This window comes from Tenrec ecaudatus, chromosome 5 (genome assembly GCF_050624435.1).
Source record: "Tenrec ecaudatus isolate mTenEca1 chromosome 5, mTenEca1.hap1, whole genome shotgun sequence".
Taxonomy (NCBI): domain Eukaryota; kingdom Metazoa; phylum Chordata; class Mammalia; order Afrosoricida; family Tenrecidae; genus Tenrec; species Tenrec ecaudatus.
Genome location: NC_134534.1, coordinates 8140788 through 8161219, shown reverse-complemented (window position 1 = coordinate 8161219; position 20432 = coordinate 8140788). Strand labels below are relative to the sequence as shown.

Sequence of the window (20432 nt, the reverse complement as noted above, 5' to 3'; positions counted from 1 at the left end):
ACTTCTCAGCCAAAGAAGCGGAGCCTGGCTTCCAGCAGGGCAGTCGGGAACGGTGCCACTGGATGCGGACAGGAGGGAGTGGAGGCAGAGAGGACACAGGGAGAGGGGGAGACACGGAATTACATGGGACAAGACAGGGAGGGGGCCGAAGTCCTTCTGAGATGTGTGGTCACCGCGATGAGCCAGACCAGTGGGCGGGGGTGCCCCGGGGTGGCTGAGTATTGGCTTCCAACAGGGCTGGGGTTTTGTGACATGAGAAGGAGGGAAGGAGAAGAGGGCCACAGAGCTGAAGACGTGTGTCAACCGAGCACTGGTTTCCCAGAAGGGCCCTAAAGCCGGCCCACAGTGGTCATCGCAAGCCGGACGCCGGACGCCAGGAACATGGAGGACAAGGTGCAGCGCTTGGAAGACAGCCTCTTGGATGTGCCTGGACTGTAAATGGGTGGACATGAAGCGACAGGGCTGGCGGGCCCATCCGCGTGGTGGGGAGCGGTCAGGCGCCTTCTCTGCAGGGCAAGCCTGCCCTGGAAGCCGTCACCCACCACGGCCAACACGAACCCCACGTGACTCACGTACTTGGGCTCGTTGACATTCAGGGCTCTCCCGTCTTGAGTGATCAATGTCCTGGGTGGCTTCACTTCCTTCTCCTTTTCACTTAAGGTTGGGGGTGGGCGGTGGCATGGGGGGAGCAAGAGAGCATAGAAATGATTAGTATTTTTGTGAAGCAGTGTGTACGGCAGCTTCATCAGGGGGTTCCTGCTTAGGCTGAAGATGCTGATGGGTGCCAGCCAAGCACTGATTTCTGGGATGAGTCATAAAACCAAGACTGGCTGACAATCATTTTCTGAGTGCCCAGAGCATAAAATCCAAGAGGCTGTCTGCTCCCCCAACGCTCTGCAGCCTCTGCAGCCCAAAGGGGGCAGCTCTCTTCTGGCTTGTAGTGTCACCAGGAGTCAAAACCAACTGGGTGACCCGCAGTTGGATTCTTTCTGGCCGTCTGTACAACAAAGATGTGACCCAGAAAATATACCTGATGGTTCGAGTGGATTACCCAGGAAAATGAGTCTACTGTGTGTGTGGTTTACCCAGACCCCTTCAATTCTCCGTCAAAGTATCTGTGGAAGCCTTGCAGCCTCTGTCCCCAGTCATGCCTGTCACTGCTCAGTGGGCTCATGAGCCCAGAGGCCATCAAGGTAGGGACGAAAGCTATCTGCAGGCTCTGCTCCATGGCCTCCCACTCGCCAAGGCCAACCTGGCTTCAGGATTCTAAGTGAGACGTAGCTGCCTCTCTGCTCCTCACGTGGACAAGGGTGCTCCCACCTGGTTCTCCCCAGCCAGTGAACGCAGGCTGCAATCACGACGCCACCATCCGAGGAGCTCCTGGAGTGGGAGACTCATTGGACAGGAAGCCTCACACCTCCATCCCATTCAGCCTTACTTGGGTAGGCTTCCAAAGAGGAGGAGGAAAATTATCCCCCTTTGAGGCCCAACTTCATAAGTTGTATCTATGTGCATATGTCTCTGTATACCGTGTGCGTGTGTGTGTGTGTGTGTGTGTGTGTGTGTGTGTGTGTAGACGGGTCCCTGAGGTGGAGCAGGGGTGGGGGAACAAACGGTGAAGCATTCCACTGCTAACAGCAAGTCTGGTAGTCTGAGCCTCCCAGAGGCACTGCACAAGAAAGGCCTGGTGATCCATGGCCCAAGCCCCGCAGATCCTCTGCACTGTACTTCTGTTCCACATACAGGGGTGGCCATGAGTTGAAATTAACTCATCGACCAAAAAAAACTAGTGTAGGGTTTTATTATTTATTTTTGGTGTGTGGATGAGGTTAAGTTATAAAGCATTGCTACCTGAGCCCCGGTTCTTACAGGGTTATTACACACACACACACACACACAAACACACACACACACACAACATGTTTATACACATCTCTGTGAGCAGGGCAGGGCTCTATCCGACTTCTTTCAATCATTCATCGGTCTTCGTCTCCCTAGAGTGCTTTCAACTGAAAGACTGCAAGCAAAACAGTGGTTTCCCAGAGGATCTGCTGAGCCCCTGAAGTTCAAGGCAGAGAGGTCAGCTCAGAAGGTCATGGCATCGCTCAGGGGCCATCTCGATAGAGTTTTTAAAAGATCACAGGTCACCACGGGAACTTATTCGCAAGAAGTTTTCAGACAAATGAAAACTGGCGAGAAGAAGGTCAGGGCCTCGGGCACTCAGAGGTTTCCACGGAACCTGACTTGAGTCCCTGGGGGATGCCCAAACTGCCATTCTGACATGGTCTAAATCCCAAGGTCGACTTACTTGGGGGAAGGGTTCTCAAGATGGAAAGTCTGCCCTCAGAAGTGTGTAGACTATCAGGATGATATACCTAGGCCCAGCAGTGTCCTGTGTGATATCTCTATTTAGTAATGGTCGCTATGGTTTTGTAGCTGGACATGTTGACTTACCTTTGCACAGGTGGGTAACCTCAATCTCAGTGGCATCTAATGGATTCCAACTCACAGTGACACAAAGGACACTTTTAGAAGACTGTAAATCTTCATGGGAGTAGAAAGTCTCATCTTTCTCCCCTGGAGTGGCTGGTGGCTTCCAACCGCTGACCTTGCCATGAGTAGCCGGATGGTAACCCGCTATGCCATCAGAGGTCTTTGTGCACATGTGTGTACGTAGTATGTATGTATGTTAGAAAGTATAAAACATAACACGTACACACGCAATTTCCATTTCAAAGGGGCTCTTTAGCTTAAAACGTACTCTAAGAGATGCTGGCTTCTCTAATTCTCTCATTACCATAGGTAAAACAGGGATGAAAACCCCAAGGAGGAAGCGGATGGAGATAAGTGACATCCAGAACTGCAAACTCCCTGTCATCGGCTCTGATTCCAACTATTGGCCAATAAACAGCGCCAAGACAAGCACCCAGAGCTCCTGCAGGCTCTCCACTGCACTTCCTGAGGTCACAGGTGACAGTTTTCCAAACTCATTCTTTAGGGCATGTCTGCTTCCTGGCTGCTGCGCCTCGCTGTCCAGTTAAGGGAGGAGGTTTGATGTAAATGGCTAGGCTTTCCCGACGCCCCCCTACTTGTTTAGGTCTGGTCTCCAGCTGCCTGTCATAGGGTAAGGGATGGGGACTCACTCAGGCCATTGCCACGTCCTGAGTGTATTTCAGAGCCAAGGGACCACGTTCCTGAGTTCAGGAACGGGAGGTAAATCGCCCCACAAGTGATGCATTTTCTGTGCTAGATTTATGCTAGGATGTGAAAGGGCTCATGGTGACCTTGTAGGACAGGGTAGAACTGATCCCGAGGGCTTCCCAGACAGTAACTTTACAGGAGTAGAAAGCCCTGTCCTCCCAAAGAGCATGCTAGTGGTTTTGAACCCCTGACCTTGCAGCTTGCAGCTCAACTCGTAGGGTTGCTAGGAGTTGGCATTGACTCAGTTACACAGGGTTTGGTTTTTTGTTTTTTGGTGACATGGTGGACCCAACCATGGGAAATGAATCTGGGAATGACAGCGTTCAGGAGGGGAGCTTCAAACAAGCCAGCAGACAGAGCTGGCAGCATCTGAGAGTGTGAGCTCCTATAAATGTCCGGGGAAGCTGCAGTGAGGGGAACAGGATGTCGAGTGAAGCTTATTCCCAATGACTCATTTCCTAAACAAAGGGAGAAGCAGCCAAGGAGCCCAATCTGCCCACCCGTTGTCCCATTCTGAGTGTCACGGTAATGAGGGGCTCTGATCAGATCATACTATTATCACTAGCTCTGCGTGACCTGGAAAGTGCACCCACAAAACCCAGGATGACACCACTCCCACAGTCCTCAAGAGGGTGGACTGCTACTAATGAAGGTTAGCGGACGCAAGTCCATAAAATCCTGTGCGTTGCCCTGAGAGCCCAAGGGCTCTAGCATAGACCCGGGGAAAACAAGGTGTGTGTTGGGGGGGGGGGACCCCTTCCACCAGAGGACGGTCAGCTCAAGAGCAGGGAACAGATGAAATACCTCCTTCGTTCCTGGCTCCTCCGCTGCTTCTCCATGTGTCTCAGAGTTTCCAGTCTAGCCTCGGGAGTGAACACCGAGGGCTTGTTCCAGAACGCCAGGTCGTCTTCCATCTCATCCGATTTCTTTTTCCCGCCCTCCTCCTCTTGGGTGCCCGGTGCGGGGGCAGGTCCGGCGCCCTCTAAAGAAAAGGGGCTAGGGAGGAACACCCAGAAAGGGCATCAGTTCAAGGCTGGACGGAGGAGCTGGAAGACATCGCGACTCCACTAAAGCAATCTTGATTGAAAATAAAACGTGGTTGCAAAAGGATGTGGGGTCACGGCAGGGCTTATCCTGACAAGGCAAGGGTGGCTTGATGTGAGCTGACACGTCATCAGAAAACCACCATCATTCCCAGAGGTGCGCTAGGAAGTGAAAATCCAGTGTCTGCTGTGAGCAAAGCTGTGTGTCAACTGGGCGCAGAAAGAAGTGTGCTAGTCCGTGCCCAAACCCCGCAGGAGGGATTGTCCGTAGACATGAGACATCTGCTTTGGAAGGCATTCCTTTTGAACTTGGAAGCAAGACCCAGATGCCCCTTCTTGCGGCTGTTTGTCCACCCCACTCCGGAGGTCTTAGCACGTACCATATGGGAAATGAAGTGGGGCATTGTGGTTGGAAAAAAATAGAGGCAGTGGTTTACAAAGCGTTTTTCAACATAGAAAACACGGGGACTCTGCAGACTCCCAACTGCATAGTGTTTAAATGGTCAGCAAGATGGTTTCCTACTACATCATCACGTCTGCAATTCATCGGCCTCTTTATACATCAGCTCGGGGAAATTCTAAGGCTATTTTTAAAATTCCACTCAACATGATAGTTTGGGACAAATCTAGTAAAAAGCTGGTGTGAGGCCTTTGTTGAGAAAATGGCAGCATCTCACTGAAGGACTCCAAAGAGAGTCCAAGTAAGCAGAGTTCTTCCAAAATTCAGCAAGAAGAAAAACACATATGGCACAAATATGTCGATTTCCCCCCAGCTGACATGTAGCTTAGGCGCCATTTCCATCGAAATTCCACTAGGAATGTTTAGGGGACTGATTAGGGGGTTCTAAAATTCTAACAGCAAAGTAAAGCCCCAAGAAGAGCCATCGCGATTTTGTAACTGAGACGATCCCCTGTCAAGGTTCACTACAGATCTGCAAGGCTTCAGACTCCCTGGGAGGCGGTGAAGCTGGTGTACAAACACACCAGTGGAGGGTCGATGGTGGGAGTGGCTATTAGGTCACTGTGACTCCATTCCCACTGCTTGGGGGATGAGTTCCACGTCATAGCAACCTCACAGGACAACGCCGAATGTCTTTCTCCAGAGGAGCAGCTGGTAGGTTTGAACTGCTGACCTGCTCGGTAGCTGTGCAATGCTTAGCCCACAGTGCCACCAGGACTCCTTGGGAGAAGGATGACACCCTAATAGGGTGTGTAGCTAATGAGCTGCCTATCCTACACCTAGCAGGAGAAAGACGAGGCTTTCTACACTGGTAAAGAGTTGCCGTCTCAGGAACTCACAGGGGCAGTTCGACCCTGTCCTGTGAGGGCGCGATGAGCCAGCAACAACTCCATGGGAGTGAGCCTGCATTCTTTTTATCCCGCACCACACATAAAGGTCAATTCCAGAGACACGGAGACCTGAAAATATGGAACTATTCAATGCTTAGACTAAAACAGGCGTATGACACCCAGGCGATGAAGAATTTCATAAATGAGATTTCTAAAATACGAAACTAAGTTTGAACTATATGAACAGTTGACATTTTTATGAAAGAGAACCACTTGCTCAAATGAAAGCGAAATCACAGGCTTGGGGAAGATATGAACAAGGCGGACCGTGACCAAGGTGTTTGAGCGCAGACCAGAATGTACAAGAGCTAGCAATCCATGAGAAACAAGTGCATAGCTGACTGGACGCAGGCAGAGAATGTGAGCAGAGAAAATCTGAACCACCAGCAAACATAAGGATTCAAACTCACCAGTAATACTCAAGAGGAGCCTTGGTGGTGGTGGGGGCTGCCTGTCAAGCTGCTAACTGCAAGGTGAGAAGTTCAAAACCATAAGCTGTAACAAGGAAGAAGAACGAGGCTTTGTGCTCCCATAAAGATGTACAGTCTCAGAAACCCACTCTTTCCTGCAGGGCTCGCTAAGCGTTGGCACCCACTTGACTCTGTGGCTGAGGGGGAGTAACGTTCAAACTCACTAGTAGGGACAGAAATGCAAGTCAAACCACAATCAGCGGTCCACGCAGCACTCAACTAAACTGGTCAGTCTGCGTCAGGGTTGCAGTTCCCACTGCCGCCCAAGATGCGGAGCCCTCGGGTACCGTTGCTGAGTGAGTCCAAATCCATGTAGGCCCTTTAGAAGAGAGTTTGACGGTGCACATAAAGGCGGAAAGGTGTGGATGGGCTGTGATGGGCAAGGTCGCTCTGGACTTGCACCCTGGAGAAATGGGCACGAGGAGCATGAGCAAGACCGTGAGGGGCTGAAGATGGGAAGACAGCAGGAAGGTCATCCACAGAGGAGGGCCAGCCAGGGCACAGCCGGCTAGCACCACGGACAGAGCCACGGCAGCTGCGGCAGTCAGGGCCAAAGAACTGCCAGCTGAGAAACACTGGGCCCTGGGGAGGTCCTGCGGGTTACCCATCCAATGGAATGCCAGGCCACAGTCCCAGGGAATGAGCATCAACATCACCCAGAAATCCACTCCTCTCAGGACGGTGAGGGGTGGCATGGGAGGGAGGGAGGAGGGTGGGGGGTGAGGACAATACTGAGGGGGGTTACCCAAGGGATGATAGCTTACACTTGGTCTAAGAAAAGATCCCAAAGCTATGGATGTTCTGCCTGTGCAGCTTAGCATTCAGCCTGGGTATTAGGTGACAATGACTTATTGACTAGCCCAGTTCCTCCCCTCCCCTCAACCGTTGTATCGGCATATAAGTCACATATCCTACAATTCAGTAGTTCAATCACATCAAGAAGAGTTGTACAATCCTCACCACAATCAGTCTTAGAACGTTTTCTTCATTCTTGTCCTCATTAAATTATTAGCTCCCCATTTCCCTGGAACTTCCGCTGCCCCACCCACCCACCAGCCCACAGCCCCAGGAACCATTAATCCAGTTACTGTCGCTATAGAATTCCCTATCCTGCATTTCACCTGCAGGAAAAAGAAAAGAAAAACTAAAATAAGAACTCATACGCATAAGCAAGTAGAACAGATAAAGACCTCAACTGGTCAGAGAACAGAAAATATTAAAGAGTAGAACTGATTTAAATGGATCATAAGGGAGAGCAAATGACTGAATATCTATCTATCTATCTATATATCTTTTTGTCACCAGCATCAATCAATTAAAACACACTTATCGAGCAAATATGATGTGCCTTGTGCCCGAGTGGGTGCTGTGATGGGTCAGAAGCAGCAGATGGCCGTCCGTGTGGTCCACAAGGAGTGAGAAGCTTCTTGGGTCGAGGAGTCAGTACTGGTGACCAGGAGAGCATTACAGAGAGGAGCGTGGAACATCGTTGTTAGTGCCCGAGTTGGTTGCAACCCTCAGTGACCCGTATACAACAAAACCAAGCACTTCCTGGGCCTGGGCCGTCCTCACCATGGCTCTCATGTGTGAGCCCTTTGCTGCAGCCACTGGGTCTGTCCATGACATTGCGGGCCGTCCTCTTTTAGCTGCCCCTCTACTTTACCAAGCTTGGGCTCCTTCTCCAGGGACCAGTCTCCCTGACAACATGTCCGGAGTGTGTGGGATGGAGCCGTGCCACCCCGGCCTCTGAGGAGCACTCTGGCCGTACTTCCAAGACCGAGCCGTTTGTCCTTTTACTGCTGAATACTGACATAAATAATCCAGTGTGAGACTGGAAGAGAACATCAAGAACAGCAGATTCTACAGTGCTGTGTGACTACACAGGGAGTCCGAAACGACACGCAGAAAGGATGGGCGTTCATTCTGTGAACACATGCTTAAAGTTAAAGTAACTGAACTGAAACAATGAAATCCTAAAAAAAAAAAACAAAGAGAACATGCAAACTGCTGCCATCCACTGACTGGGCGGTGGGCGGTGGGCGATCGCTGCCTCCGTAGTGATTATTGGAACGTTTATGGGCCCATGGATTTTATAATTATCCTCCCCATTCGAAGCGAGCCCCTTGTCAAGATTACTTGAAGTGCTCACTGTGAAAACAATCAAAGCAACTGACAACAGTGGCAATTCGCATCACAGAAGCTGGCATCCAAAATGTAGACTTATAAAAAGGCCAATTAGAGGGTGGCTAATTGCATAAAAATATGTCATTGTCTAATTCGCAAAACAGAACCTTGCTACGACACATCCAGAACTGTCCCATGCACAATACCCTGATTTGCATTTGACTTTGCGGAGATGTTTCCCTTTTTCTAAATCAGGGCACACCTGTTCGCTCACCTGCCCAGTAGGCCTTTTATAGCTACTGGTCTGAGGATCACTTCAGGTCGGCTGGACTTTCAGGCACTATGCACATCTCACGCTCTCTGGACATGCTGCCAGGAGAGGCCGGTCCTGGGGACAGGGCATCGTGCTTGGTAAAGAAGAGGGGCAGTGAAAAGAGGAAGGCTCTCGACCAGATGGATTGACACAGTGGCTCAGAGGTAAGAAGCGCTGTGGGGAGGATGCAGGACCGGACGGTGCTCCTTAGGGTCCCTGGCAGGTGGATGAGACCCAACGGCACCTAGCAACAACACCTCCAGCCAGCTACATTGCAAAGGCTTGTTTTATTTTGTTTAAAGGAAGAAAGTCTCTGAATTTCCCTGCAAACAAGGGGCTATTCTTATTCTTCACCCTCAAATTGCATCATTGTTTTGTCTAAAACAAACCTCCTAAAGGATGGATGGAGTCTCAGCAATCTTGGGAAAGAAGGCAGCTGGCTACCTAAGGGGTAAATATCACGACCCACCTACCAGAGAGCGTGGGTGTCTGTGGAGGGGCGTCCATCGCCTGGTGGGGCACGTCTTGGCTCCTCTTGGGCTCCCTGCTCTCCCTCCAGCTTCCTCTGGGCCTCTTCTTTGTCTTTGGTCCTCTGGAGGCGGTGAGCTGTTTCCTGCTCTCGGATTTGTCGCTCAATCTCTGGGTAGTCCTGCAGTGCCTGGATTCTCTCGGATCGCTCGATCTCTTTACCATCCAACCACTGAGAGGAAAAACGACCAGAACAGCAGTTTGTCCCAAGGCACAACTCGATCGGCTCCCAGTTCACTTCGCTAGGAATGTCTGAGACTGAGACCGTGGGGTGAACCGTGCTTGCTGGGAGGGCCCATGGAGTGGACGGCGGCTCACAGCAGCCTCGTCTACCAAAGTTACAAGGACGGGAACTCAAAATAATGAGTGGGGACTATCAGAAACCAAGCTAGCAGAGTAAGGATGGCCTCTTGCTTTGCCCTATCACAGCCACCCTATAGGACAGCGTAGAACTGCCCCTGTGAGTCCCCCAGGCTGGAATGCTTTACAGAAACAGAAAGCCCCCTCCTTCTCCCACGGAGCAGGTGGTGGCTGTGCGCTGCCAATCTTGGGGTGAGCAGCCTACTGTGCAGCCACTCTGCCACCGGGGTCGCTGCGAATCACCACTGACTTGATGGCAGTGAGTTGATTTCTTTACCAGTTTCGTTTTACAGAAAGGCCAATGTCCTCTCACCTAGGCCCTGAATGTGACCCCTTCTACAGCAAAAGCGACTGTGGAGATGTGATTGAATTAAGGAGCATGAGGGGGAAGGCTGTCCTGGCTTGTAAGGGTGACCCCATGTCATCAAAAGGCCCTGAGGGAGGCCGAGAGCAGCAGGGAGTGTCTGGGTCAGAGTCAGGTAAGGTTTGCCACTAACAGGCTGCTGGCACCAACCTCTGAGAGCTCGCCTGGCTGCTAACCATACGGGGGGCAGTTCAGACCCACCTGTCACTCTGAAGGAGGTGGCAATGGCTGGGAACCACAGGCACATTCTCCCTCCCTGTCATTGACTTGCTGCTGACTCGCTGTGACCCTATAGGACAGGGTGAGTTTCCAGGACTGGAACTCTTTACGGGAGTGGAAAACCCACTCTTTCTCCCACGGAGCGGTTGGTGAACAGTCCACCCAACGTGTAACCACTGGGCCACCAGAGCCAGATAACGAAGGCGAGCTTTCTACGCCACGGCTTCTGTGATCATTTGCCAGGGCAGTGCGGTAGTTACATCATCGGTTGTCAATTTGCGACTCTTAAGAGTGAAGGGGTGGAGTTTAGCTTGTCAATCAGCTTGATGACCACTTGATGACCGCATTTGGAGGTATTAAGGAGATCAATAGCTCACTGGAGTCCTGGCACTTCCTCACTCCCTGCAAGACATTCCTGTTGACAAGCCATATGGAGTTACGCTAGAGCTCTGGAGCCGAGGAGCCACGTGGAGACCCCTGCCAGTGCCGCGATGCTTACACCACCACTGGACCCACAAGACCTTCCACCCACTGGCCTGTGATCTTCCTGCATTTGGCGTCATTGCATGTGTTTCGTGAGTCTGAAGAGGTCTTTATAGATTGGTATTGGACATATAGGCTAATATCAGACATGGACTTGATCTGGACTGGGCGGGGATGTTTTCTCAATATATAGTTCCTCTTGTACACAAAGCTCTTTCTTATACGCATGAGTGTCTCTGGATTTGTTTCTCCAATCAACCCAGACTGACACAGGCAGCAACAGGAAACTAACCCAATGACCTGAGAACTGAAGGCCGAATTTAAGGTCCTTTCAATCCACAGCCCAGAGGCAGTGTCCACGCTGGCTGGAGACAATCCATGGGTACCATGCAGCCCCGCCAGGGGCTCCGGGTAACAGGGACTGGCATCTACTCCCAGCCAAGGAGAATGAGGTGCGCCACGCAGATGGGCTGGAAAGCAGTGGGAGCCTTGGTCTGTCTGCTGATGCTGGGGTCACACGCAGGGGCCAGTTTAATCCGGGGCTGTCTCAGACAGGCAGAGCTGGGCAAAGGATGCATGGCAGTCAGACAGCAGACAGGCCCACAGAGGGGACAATACCACCAGCCCAGGATGAACATGTCCCTCAACCACCGGCACAGGAGACCACGGGGGCAGGTGCCCACAAACACAGCTCAGCGGACAGGAGGGGCAGTGGAGCTGGACAGTGGAAATGGGGAGCCCAGGCAGGGTGTCTGAGGAGGGCTGTGCCAGTGGGGTGTGGGGGGACAGACAGGGCCCTGAAACAGTGTGTGGATCATCAAATGGCTGGACGTGTGCTGGAACTTTTGCCCAAACCCAAATGAATGCCCAAGGTTGTGATATCTCGAACTCGCGTTCTCTCAGCCTGCGACGTTTGACGTGGGAGCAGCTAGCTCTGCTGTTGGGCAGTCAGTGGACGCAACTATGGGGGGCACGGCTACTCCGGGACAGCTGGCCTCTGAGAAGCGAGCCCACGCCCAGGTCAGGGAGGGGAGGCCAGTTCGCTCAGCTGGAGGGGTTCTCCTGGAAACTGCATGTCTTTCCGGATCCCCAACACACCGGGTCTGGGAGGCACTCTGGTCTAAGAAAGGGTCCTAGTGGCGCAGCAGTTAAGCAGTTGGCTGTGGAGGGAAGGCTGGCAGTTGGCAGAGACCCGCCGCTCTGGGGAGAAGGACGTGGCAGTCGTAAGTTCACAGCCTTGGAAGGCCCGTGGGCAGTTCAACCCTGTCCTGCAAGGTCAGGGAAGATGGCATCGAGGTGACAGCCATGGGCTTTTGGTGTTTGGTGTGAGTGCAGAAGGAGTCCAAGACATGGACTCACTGTTCTCCCAGGAAATCCCCAGCCCCAGCATTGACGACAGCTGGTCACACCTGTACACTCCAGACACTGGGCCAGCCCGCAGGGATTACAGGTCCAGGGGGCCCTGCCAGTCTCTGAGGCCTGCGGACAGAGAAGTGAGCTCCAGAGAAAACTCGCTGCCATCGAGTCGATGCCGACTCACGGTGACCCTGTGGGACAGGGTAGAGCTGCCCCTGCAGGTTTCTGAGAGTCACTCTTGATCCGAGTTAGAAGGCTCCAGGCTCCCGGTGCTGCCGAGCCGAGCCTGACTCAGAGGGACTGGTTCTGAGGAGAGCAGACCGACCCCCTGCTGAAGCCCCGCCGAGTGGCTACGTGCTTCAGTACTGTGCCGCCTGGACTCCTTACCCACCGTGCTGCGGTCATCTCCACAACCCAAACCGCTTGGCTTGTTCGTGATGCTGAATGAGCCCAGGTGGCGGAGTGGCTACTTGTTGGGCTGCTAGCTGCTCTGATCATCAGTTCAAACCCACCAGCTGCTCCTTGAGAGAAAAGCGAGAAACTTTTCTGCTTCTTCAGAAGAGTGGCAGCCTCGGAAACCCGCAGGGACAGTGCCCCCTGTCCTGTAGCGCTGCTATGCGCCGGAATTGCCCGAGGGCAGCGAGAGAGAACAGAAAACATAAACGTCGGGGTGTCCACTGCTAGGCAGCAGGGTGACGGGACTTGCGGGGACACACTAACCGTGCTCCGAGATCAGAATTCAGAGGGGAACAAGACCTTGCCGGCTGTTAGGAAGATTTGTCAAAACCATTTCAAGGGCCCGGTAAGAGCTGGCAGAGGATTGGAATGTCAAGCCTCTGGAATAGTCCCTTATCTGAAACAGCCCCGCCCTGAGGACACCCACAATTCCTTCCGTGGTTCCCGTTCGCTCCCTGCCTTTCTGCTGCCTCTGGAGACGTGGCCGAGGGCTGTGTCAGCTGGACACTCCCAGGACTTCTCCTTGGCCACGAGCCTTCTTGGGTAAGGCTGAGAGTCACTGGAACTCTCTGCCCCGTGTCCCGCCCACCTGCCTGCTTCCTGGGACTCTGCCTGCGTCCAGGGGTGTCCCCATGTGGACCACCTGGCTGTGAGAGCTGTCAATGCCCTGCTGTGTTCGCACCGATCTCGGACCCAGGAGACTGTGCCAGGGTCTTCCTGCTCCCTGCTTCAGCTTTCTGTGTCACCCGAACCCGAACCCTAACTGATGGACTAGCATTGGACTGGGCTGGGCTGATGCCTCGGTATCGTGTGCGCAGACAACCCCGTCAGACCTACGCACCTTCAGCTGCCCGAGCGTCGCCACCACGAAGGGCCTGTACCCCTCAAAGTCCGCGCAGGGGTTGCCCATGAGGAAGAGCTCCCTCAGGTGCACATTGTGCTGCAGGCTGCGGACGCTGCTCAGCTCGCCGATGAAATTCACCGTCAGGTCGAGTTTCGTCAGCTCTTCACAGCCTGTCGGCCAGAGGGAAATCAACAGGGCAAAACAGCACGGGCGATCGCCCAGCGGGGGTCACAGCCTTGTTGGTATGTCACCGGGGCAACTGTCACAGTCTCCTCAGTTTGTCACTGCCCTGCTGACGAGCCCCAGGAGTTACTCATCGGGTCAGTGGTTCAAACCCATCAGCCTCTCAGCATGAGAAAGAGGCGGCTTTCTAACCTGGAAAGATGGACAGTCTTGGTAGCCCACGGGGGTAAGCTTACTCTATCCTGCAGGGCGGATATGAGTCAAATGGACTCTGTGGGTTCAGTTTGGTCCCCTGAAAGTGGTTGCTTCAGAATTATTGACCCGAGGCTCCATTTCCACTCCTCTTTCTCTCTGCATCTGCCCTGGTCTCAGCCCCACCGGCCCGCAGGCCAGGAGAGGCCACTTCCCTGAGAGGATGATGTCCACGGGGGCTATGGATTGAGGCACAGAGAAGCCAGTGCAGGAGTGGTGGCTACAGCAGAAGGGACAGAGGTGCCCGCGCTGGGAGGGCACTGAAGTCTCTCCTCCTGAGAGCACAGCCAGCCAGGCTCAGGGCCCCTCTTGCTGTGAGGGCGCTGGTGGGGGGGGGGTGTCCCCAAAGGAAAGGCATTGAACAAACCAATGCACAGCCACCAGCATTCGCAGAGGCCCCTTCTGGAGAAAGGCTGCTCCAAGCCCCCCCCTCCCCCCCGAGGACCAAATCCAAGATAGGAGGCGAAACAACAGGCAGCCTCGGCTCCTCAGAAAAACGAAGGGAAAGGGGGGGGATCGCCGAAGCAGAGGTACGTGTGAGTCAGCCCCATCCGCAGATAACCAAGTGCCATAGAAATATGGACTCCATTCCAATTCTTTGCTCTCTTGTTCCATGGGAAATTAGTAGCTGGGCGTGTGACTGCACACACACACACTGTCCCGACAACAAGGAGCATAGCCAGAGCCCAGGTCTTGGCTTCTAATGACCACTCCCTGAGGAGGGTCTGGGAAGAATGGCTGGCTTTAGAGCTGGCCTCTGGAAAGACAAGGTCGGCTGGGACCCTGGGATGTGTCTCCACGCATGGAAATGCTGAAAGGATGGAGGATGCGGCTGAAACCCAGGAGCCACCTTGAGAGGGCCCGATTGACCAACCCTGGGACACCATGAGCATCCAGTTCTTAGCGGTAGCAACACTGCAATCTATCGACTAAAACAGAGCCCCGGAATCCAAACGGATGCACCAATAAACCATCCATCGATTGTTCAACACAGAAGGTCAAGTTCTTCTTCAAAGGAGACGGCCGTCTGAATAAAAATGCAAAGGATGGTGGCATTTCGAAATTCCCGCTGGATAGGAAAAGCAGGTCATGAAAAGATGATCGGGCAGGACACGTATGTAATTCCCAGGAAGCTCTCCACGGATTACTGACTATCACCAAGCCCATCAGCCTGGCGAGGTCGGAACCCGCCGCCTTGTGCAAGCAGACAAAGAAGGAGCTTTGTTCTACCAAGTTTGCTGAACATTGGTTGAGTCTATAAATTGAACAAATAAAGAATCCTGAGCTATTTTTCCCACTTTTGTGAAAAACACAAAGAAGGGGAGCAGACACTTATGTTGACAATTAGAATCCGCATCCCCACATCCCTCCTCTCTCACCTCACCCCCTTGAAACCAACGGAAGGTGCCATATCCCGGTGATAAGATGCCTCCTGGCTCCCTCCCTGGTCCAGAGGCTGCCTGGCTGGAGCTGGACCCGGACTACAGACAGAGACGCCTCAGACAGACAACGTGGCAATGCTGCCCTCGCGTGGTGTATTTGCAAACCACACCACCCCCAAGGAGCACCCACCTCCCAGAAGCACTTTCCTAACCAGAATGAAGAGTGACCCAGAGGTGTTTGAATGACTCCCCCACCACTGCAGCCTCACTTTACACCCCAACATGCTGATCCAGGGCTGGGCTGTTCCGCTGGGCTGACAGCAGTCCCCGCCTGATGACTCATTGCTGAGAGTGGGCGAGGCCCGCACTTCCTCTGCAGAAAGACGCCAGAGGGCAAGATCCACTCTGATTCACGAGCAGGTGCGGGACGTAGGGGTGGAGATGGCACTGAAGGTGACAGTGGAAAACTTTGGATGCATGTGCACATGGTTGTTGGCACGTGGCCTTGGTGGTCTCTGAAATACTGGTGTCTGCACAGGAGGCCGGAGGGGGAAACCCACCCCGCCGTGAGCTGAGCGAAGGCCCTCTGTCTTTAGCGACTGGCAGATGGGAGAGGGGTGGGGAGCAGGTGTCTACTTGGCCCTGTGGCCCTAGCTCTGACAGGATGCTTGTCAGCCTGCCTCGTGCCCACTCCCCTGGAGTGCACAGTACCCCACCCCACCCCCACAATCTTTCACACACACACACACACACACACACACGATTTCACCTACTTAGAGAGAACAACTCAGCACATAAAAGAGAGCATGGACGGTGACCAGGGACGGCCTGGTCTTGGAAGCAGAAGAAACTGGGGACGGACAATGGTGTCCTAACAAGAGAGGTGGCTGCGCTCTCTGGCCGCGGAATCAGAGCAGGTTGCCACAGAAACACCGTGGTGGGGGCACCGGAGTGAGTTCTCCCGAACAAATGGGGTGGCTGCAGCAAAGGGTGAATCACACACGGACTGCATTGTGGAGTGAGCCCAGGCGGACAGGACGTCCACCATCAGGCTGAAAGTAAAAATGACAGAAGTCACCCAGGAGACAAACAGATCGAGCTAACTGCGTCCAGGGGTTCCTAGGGCACCTGTGGGGGAGACCAGCACGGCCCTCGAGGGTGTCCAGGCTAGACTCTTGGCCGGAGCAGATGGCCACAGCTCTCTCCCGCGGAGTGGCTGGAGGGTGTGGGTTTGAACTGCAGATCCAGCAGCTCACCGGCCGCATGGCCGGGGCTCCTGAGGATCAGGGCAGTCAGCCAAAATCCATCTATGAGCATCTCTCAGGAGATCAGAGAGCATGCAGACAAGAAAACGAACCATCCAAAGACAGATCAACCAACCAACACAAATTTCCAGCCGGCCAGACCTTGTGTTTCCCAAGGCGGGCAGCCACCAAAGCAGGCCTCTCCACTTTGGGGGAGAATGGAAAGACTTTGTCCCAGTGCTGTGGACATGTTATCTATCAGGAGAGACTGGGAGTGGGACAGCTTGCTGGGTACGGAAGAGGGCAGTGGGAAAGGGGAAGGTCCTCAAGGAGGTGGACTGGCACAGTGGCTGCATCAGGGTACTCCAACACAAGAACAACTTTGAGGACGGCGCGGGGCCGGCCAACGTTCCGATCGGGCTCCAGGCCACCCGACAATATCACAGCCCATCCAGGATGATGGAGAACAAGCATGTTGAATTGCTAAGGAGGCGCGAGTCATTCTGTTTGTTCGTTCGTTTCTTTGGCTTGGAGTTTTATTTCTTGAAAGGGGGTGGGGGTGGCCAAGGAAGTTTGGGAACGTGTGCTCAGGTTCCCAGGGAGCAAGAGGTTTATTTCCAGCTCCAGAGGCAGAACAGGATGGGCCTCTGGTCGTGAGACGGAGCTCCAGAGAACAGCATCTTCAAACCTATGGTGTAAGCTTGTAACCGGAGATCTAAGCTGGGACAACAGACAAACACAAAGAACAAAGGGTGGCCCTGGGTTCCTTCAAATGGCAACCTTCTGTGGGTCAGTGTGAAAGTGGGCCATGCCTTTCTTTGAGGTGCCTCGGAGGGACCCTGAACCCCCAAAATGCTGGTGAGCAGCCATGTGCTTCACCACGTGTTCCACTCCTGGACTCCAGTGGGGAAAGAGACTGCGGAGAGCGTGCAGTTGGGAAGGCTGGGTCGCAACCGGCGGAATCAATTCCAAGGCAGGGGAGTAAATATCTCCTGATTGCATCGTTACGGGCAGCATTCATAGATATAAGACTTAGGTAAAATTATGTTAGTTTGAACACTGTACCTATTGCTTAATTTATTTGGCTATCGTCCCCTTTGAAGAAATGAAAAATTACTCGGCACCTCCCTGGCAAGTTCCAATTGCCACCATCGGGACAAAGTGAACATACTGGCTTTTGCAGGCCCTCCCCAACCCGCGATCATCCCAGTGATCCCACCTGGGGGTGGTGTCGCCCACTTTGGGAGACACTGGTCCAAGAGCTACTATTTAAACCTAACAGTAAATCCCCATTGTAACGCATGATATGGAATACAAGAAGACAATTCTTACCTTCTAAATTCTCAATTTTTTCAATGTTGTTTAAAGCTAAGTTCAAGTATTCAAGTTTCTTGAGTTTGCTCACATTTTCTGGAACAGACAAAAAAAATAATGCATGTTTCCATCGACTCTGTTGTGCACGGGAGATGGAGATGGTCCTTTCTACAAAGGATGTTGCTATTTCTCAAGTGAAACCACTATCGACCGCGACAGTGGTTAGCAAAGCCAGGCTCTTAGGCAAGCCGGCCTGGGGGTGCTTTGGAGTAGCTACGAGGTCAGATGCAAATCTACCAGCTGCTTCAGGGGCGAAAGGCAAGGCCGTCTGCTCCCCTCGAGATGTGCAGCCTCAGAAGCCCTCTACAGAGGGTTCACCTGGACAGCAGACGCCATCAGTGGCTGAGCAGCACCATCTCTCCTCTATGCCCGCCCACGAGGCCACGTTATGCTCACCTCTCCCACCAGCCCCAGCCCCGGAGCCCTGCTTAGGGGTTAGGCTCGAGCCGGCTGGGGCAGGGATAGCTCAAACACCTGGCTGAAGGCAGCAACTTCCTGGCCACTGTGCGGTGCACGGACACCAGCGTGCCTCATCCTGGTGGCCCTGTGTGTCAGAGGGTCTCTGGTGGCTGATCTTTCGGACACAGATCACCAGCTCTTGTTTCTGAACGTCTCCAGGTACACTTGAACTTCCAACCTGTTAGCAGCTGAGTGAACCAGACATCTACAGCCCCAGGTATGCCATTTGCTCCTTTCGATGGGCAAGCAACCATGGACACCACTGCCAGCCTTGGGTTGCCTGTTTACCAGATAAGGATTTGGGAATCGAGTACTGGCTTTTCTGCGGACTCGCCATTTCTCCTGCGTGACAGTGAAGTGCCCACAGGTTCTCTTGGCAGCATTCCAGCATTTGAGAGCCAACGGATTGGGTGACCCCTCAATGCCCTGAAGGATGGTTGCCTTTCCAGCCTGTTTCTCCACTAAATACGCCAGCCTGCAGTTACACTAATACCTCCTTCTGGTCTTTTCAGATGACGGCTCTCTGCATGCTCAGCTGGGAGAAACTGATAAGACCAGTTTGGGGAAGATTTCCTCCATTTCCTCCTCCCTCAAGCACAAGGACTAGATTGGTTGGGGGAGGGGTGGGAGCAGAAATCTATGAGTAAAAGTACCCATGTGCAAGGTATGTTGTACCCGTGTGTAGGGCATGTTGTACACATGGTTAGGGCAAGTTGAACCCATGTGTAGGGTATGTTGAACCTATGTGCAGGGCATGTTGTACCGGTGTGCAGGACACACTGTACCATGTGTAGGGCATGTACCCATGTGTAGGGTACATTGTACCCATGTATAGGGCATGTTGTACCCATGTGTAGGGCATGCTGCACCCTTGTGTAGGGCATGTTGTACCCATGTGTAGGGCATGCTATACCTGTGTGTAGGGCATGTACCCATGTGTAGGGGACTTTGTACCCATATGTAGGGCATGTTGTACCCATGCATAGGGCATGTTGTACCTATGTATAGGGCATATTGTACCTATGTATAGGGCATGTTGTACCCATGTGCAGGACACATTGTACTCATGTATAGGGCATGTATCCATGTATAGGGAATGCTGTATCTATATATAGGGCATGTTGTGCTTGTGTGGATGGCACGTTGTACCCATGTGTAGGGAAAGTTGTACCTGTGTATAGGGCACATTATACCCATGTGTAGGACATGTATGACAACAGGCAGAGAGGATGGATGCTCTAGTCCAAACCGTACCAGAAGTCGTTCTTACCAACTGTCTTTAGCCAGTCTGGAGCATGCAGCCGGTCAAACCCCTTCCCGGGATACAGAAGCGCTGCCTCTTCCCTTGGCTCGATGCTCACTGGGACACTGGACAGCGGGGCTTCCCGGCCCACCCCAGAGGGCCTCACTCAGGAGGTCTGCGGTGGAGCCTGGGTGGCGCCTTCACAAGCCCAGATGGTCTGTGTCGAGCACGTGGCCGGCCCTCCCTCACAGCCCATCTGTCGCTCAGGGGAGGAAGGCAGCTTCGGGAAAGGCGACCATCTCCAAGCTTTTGCCTCAATGGCCAAGGGTCGGTGTGAACCCCAGAGAAATCCTTGGACTTGCTAAGTCAGCTGCTCAGTGCTGCTGGGTGATGGACGGGCGGGGCACTGAGAACTCTGTGATGGGGACTTAGAAGGGGGTTAATTTAAGAAGGCTTTGGGAGCAGAATTCTAAGCTTCCTCCCCTCTCTGAAAAGGACCAAAATGCTTTGCTGCTAATTAGTGATTGTGATGGACCCAGCTGTAGGGAATGAAAATTTGGGGGGCTCATTTAGATCCCTACAATTAAGAGTGCTCGTCAAGCGCCCCCCCCCCCCCGGCATAAAAGCGGGTGGGTTTCCGTAGCAGCCTCTCTAACTGAATGGCGTGCCCAGTGAGTTTCTCGTGTCTGATCAAAGAAAAGATGCTGAAAATAGCTCTCTGAAGGAAGGGAGGGGGTTTTCAGCGAGTCTTCCCAAATGCAGATTGCAATTCTTTTACCATCCAAGGGCCCGGTTTCCATGATCCATGAAGTCAGGGCCACCACCATCACCAGCCCTTGTGACCATCAGGCCGGACAACTCCTTCTTGTGGGGTCTTCCCTGTGCATGGCAGGCCATTCACCTCACCTCGGTCTCTCCCCACAAGATGTCAGAAGCAACCTCCCCACCCCCACCCCCAGACTTCAGGCAGCCCCTCCCATCTGCAGACCACTGCCCATCTCCAGGGGGTGAAGGGTCATCTCTGAAGCTGACTTCAGGGCTCCTGGCAGGACCCCACTTCTATCTCATCAAGCCTCAGCCCCGCTCTCCACAGAGCCCTGTCAGTCCCAGCTGGCACTGCCCTCCTCCCCCGCCTCTCTCCTGAGCGCCCCTCGCATTTCTCTCCCGATGCAGCAGAAACCAAA

The 20432-nt window shown here is 53.3% G+C and overlaps 1 protein-coding gene across 2 annotated transcripts in view; it reads right to left on the bottom strand.

Annotated features, from left to right (window-relative positions):
• The window catches only part of DNAAF11 (dynein axonemal assembly factor 11), a 45287-nt gene extending 32041 nt beyond the window's left edge, over nucleotides 1-13246 (bottom strand). For both annotated transcript variants that reach the window (XM_075550573.1, XM_075550574.1), the window contains exons 1-4: nucleotides 13109-13246; nucleotides 8975-9201; nucleotides 4006-4197; nucleotides 577-654 (exon numbers count right to left, since the gene is read on the bottom strand). In XM_075550573.1, coding sequence (XP_075406688.1) covers nucleotides 577-654; nucleotides 4006-4197; nucleotides 8975-9201; nucleotides 13109-13177 — 566 coding nt within the window. In that variant the 5' untranslated portion in view covers nucleotides 13178-13246. The remainder of the gene's footprint in view (nucleotides 1-576; nucleotides 655-4005; nucleotides 4198-8974; nucleotides 9202-13108) is intronic.
• Nucleotides 13247-20432: the final 7186 nt, after the last annotated feature.